General features: G+C 47.2%; 1 protein-coding gene across 1 annotated transcript; it reads left to right on the forward strand.

Annotated features, from left to right (window-relative positions):
• The first annotated feature begins 1,191 nt into the window (after nt 1-1,191).
• Nucleotides 1,192-2,240, forward strand: LOC147637381 (uncharacterized). The gene is made up of 3 exons (XM_086798861.1): nt 1,192-1,480; nt 1,573-1,643; nt 1,733-2,240. The coding sequence occupies exons 1-3, from the start codon at nt 1,321-1,323 to the stop codon at nt 1,967-1,969; spliced, it is 468 nt and encodes a 155-aa protein (XP_086654987.1). The 5' UTR covers nt 1,192-1,320; the 3' UTR covers nt 1,970-2,240.
• Nucleotides 2,241-3,347: the final 1,107 nt, after the last annotated feature.

Here is a 3,347-nt window from a genome sequence, read left to right on the forward strand (position 1 = left end):
AGGTGAGAAGAACACTGATGGTGGCTTGAAGCACACACTTAGCCATCCTAGACATGAGTCATGGTACTAGATCATGCATGTGCCATGGAGGTCCGTGCGTTGCATACGCATCCCCCATGATATTGATCAGGGTCTTGAGGCATGGCATGTGTGATCGTGGTATGACATATTTGATATCTATGAGGACATCCTGCAAGAGGGCCCCTAGTGACCTGGATAGAGATCTTGCCGAGGCCCCGGACCATGACAACTTGTGCGATCATGAGATAACGACATAGACCGAGGTTGTTTGAGGTACGACATGACCAATGGATGTCTTCCCCGGCCGTAAATGGGGACGGTGGCAAAAGCGAGACACCCTTAGCACACGCTACTACTCAACTCATACCTTGCATCTCGTTTTGCGTGTCAACGTTATACTTATGGGTACATTGCATCCAATTCATGCATAAACACCATAGTTTTTTTTTCCAAAAAAAAGAAATCTCTTATGTGAAAAAGAGGTTAGGCGATATAATTTATGGCACAATCTGGGTGTGCCGTTTATGGTGGTAGTTCTCCTGAGACATCTTTATGGAACATGCGACCTCTTCTTAATGGAAACATGCAACGTCGTCCAACGTGGCTCTGCCATTTATGTTCGTAGTTCACCTCAGTGGTGGCAAAAGAAATGCACCACTTCTCCACAACGATAAATAAATAAAGAACCACCTAGTGGTGGTTCTTTATTTATTATTTATGGTTGGCCTCCATGTGTCGATGAGGATTGGAATAGTAAAGTTATAGAATGTAGTGAAGTTGTAGAATGGTACACATTTTGCTAATGCGAACACCTATGAGGTGAAGTAACCAATGGCGAGTGTAATGAGCTCAGTTATCTGTAAACCCGTGAAGCTTCACGTACCGCCGTGTCTCAAATCCCATGACCGATGCTATAACTTCCCCGCCGCCCGTGAGCTCCCCTCCCCGCCGCTAAGTTTTTTCACGGACCTTTGCTAGAGCTTGTTTCCCCTCTCTCTCAATTCCGTACCCATAATTACAGCGCCTCTACGCCCGGCGTGACCAGCACAATGCCACCTCTCTTCATCAGCATTACGTCCTCCTCCTCCTCCTCCTCCTGAGAGAGAGAGAGAGAGAGAGAGAGAGAAAGCGAGGGGTTCTACTTAAACGTGGCCCAATATGTTGGTGGCAATGTCCATGGTGCACGGTGCTCACTTTAGTAGCTGGCAATTTTAACCGAATCATTCAATTTTGATTAACACTTTTTGAACATCATTTTCCTAGCACGTCTTCTTCCAGCCGTTGGAGGACAGAAGAGCGATGGTGGCCGGCGGCCATTCGACAAGGGGGCGGCGGTGCCGCTCTTCAACTCCGGCGAGTACTACTTCAATAGTAGTGCTAATTATTTGGGTAACCGTGCTACTGAGATTTTTCCCTTTCGTTTCCTCGCGGTCCAATGTACTCTTACTGGGTTTGATTGGTAAGGTCCTCATGACAAAACGACATTTATAAATTGTACTAGTCACCTTTGTTACGTTCCCTAAAGGAAAAATTTGCCCTTGCCGCATGCAGGTCGCAGCGATGGCGAAGCAGAGCCCGCGCACCCGCTACGCCCGACTCCAGCAAATGAGACACCGAAGGGGGTAAGAGTCAATTGACATAGCAAAATTATGTCGCTGAAATTATGAGCCACGAGGTTGTATAACCATGGCTTGATTGATTGATAATGCAGAAGGAGCAGCAGCTGCAGCCACCACCAGCAGAATATATTGCCGCCGCCGCCGCCAGCACCTCGGCGTCAGCGGGCTCGGCGTTGCCGGACTGCTCCCACGCGTGCGGCTCATGCACCCCGTGTAAGCGGGTGACAGTGAGCTACTCTTGCCGCCACCACGTCATCGTCGCTCAGTCCCAACCCTGCCCCCTCGCCTATCGCTGCATGTGTGACGGCAAATCCTACCCCGTCCCTTAGTTACTAATTCTGCTTCGCAACAGCCCCTTTGTCGATCCACCCTGCACAATTACAGGGGCTTTATGTAGCAGCACTAGGTACGCCGGAAAGGAAGCACGTCACCTGCATGTGCTTCTTTTGCCGCGGGCTTCCTTGCATTGGCAAGGCGTACAAGCGGCAATACATTACGAATACATCTTCCATATTGAATGAATTCCTTCACTGACATCTCCGTAATTACTTGTGAAACCAATGTCAATACGTTAATAAGAAAATACTACCCAGCTATAAACCTATCGTGCTGTGCAAATTTCTTCCGCTTGTGGTTATCTTTTCCGCTACTACACACAACGTACATGCAATCATTCTCCCATTCGTGGCCGGCGCACATGCGCAGACTTACATCCGGGCGACAAACTTTGAAGCTAAAGACAAGAAAAGGGTTCTAGTCATGCCTACCTGGCCGTTCAGAGAAAGAAAACAGATAAAGAGAAGAAAGAAGGAGATAACGTGGGGGTACACTAGCTTGTAAAATCTAACCCCTCAATGTGTGTCTCTCTCTCTCTCCCCCCACAAACACACGCGCGCGCGCATGCATGTGGGCTCTCTCTCTCTCTCTCTCTCTCTCTCTCTACCCAGCACATACACGCGCATGCATGTGGCGAGAGGGGGCGAAGAGGGGGTCAACCAGGTGCTGCACAAACGCTAAGCCGACAAACATGAAGCTTATAAGATGGTTGGAAAGCAAGTTGGTCATATTCACCTCGAGTGTGGCTAGAGGGAGAAACAGAAGAACTTGCTTTCCATATATTCACCGCGAGTGTGGCTAGAGGGAGAGACAGAAGAAGAAGTCATATTAACGGTACGTACGCGCACGACTCACTAGTACCCTTCTTTTTGTTTGAACAAGACGTTACTCAACATTCCTAAGCATCTCAAGGTGGACAATTGAAAATTTGCAAGAGGGAAAACAAAGTGAAAACAATTATAGGTATGCATACGACAAGGGCGAATATCAATGATTTGTAGAATTAAAAACTAACGAAGAAAATCAGTCAAATAGATATTAAATTCAACAAATCAATTTGCACATAAAACTAAAGTGGAGATTTCATTTGGTTAGATTTCAATGCTACACCCTCATAGCGGGCATTGGCTAGCTCATGTATGTATGGCCTCCACTATGAAAAGAAGCCATGGTTGAAGAGCTCTAACACCCAGTTATCCTCGTGTCCACATGGGATGGTGGTATAAGAGTATATGCTAATAGAAGCTAGGGTGTAACAGAGAGTGAGTAGAAGGGATCAGATAAAGTGTCACTCGGGAGAAGAGTTATTTCACCCATGGCAGTAGCAAATCGGAGAAGACCAATAAAAGCTTGGTGGTACTCTTCTATCTT

The sequence above is a fragment of the Cibotium barometz genome, chromosome 6, assembly GCF_041138505.1.
Source record: "Cibotium barometz isolate CiBa-2024 chromosome 6, ASM4113850v1, whole genome shotgun sequence".
NCBI lineage: Eukaryota > Viridiplantae > Streptophyta > Polypodiopsida > Cyatheales > Cibotiaceae > Cibotium > Cibotium barometz.

Bases quoted from the DNA above. Each gene is read 5' to 3' on its own strand.
- LOC147637381 (XM_086798861.1), top strand. From the start codon at position 1,321: ATGGTGGCCGGCGGCCATTCGACAAGGGGGCGGCGGTGCCGCTCTTCA. The intron at 1,481-1,572 runs GTAAGGTCCTCA...TGCCGCATGCAG, and splicing joins ACTCTTACTGGGTTTGATTG to GTCGCAGCGATGGCGAAGCA. The intron at 1,644-1,732 runs GTAAGAGTCAAT...TTGATAATGCAG, and splicing joins CAAATGAGACACCGAAGGGG to AAGGAGCAGCAGCTGCAGCC.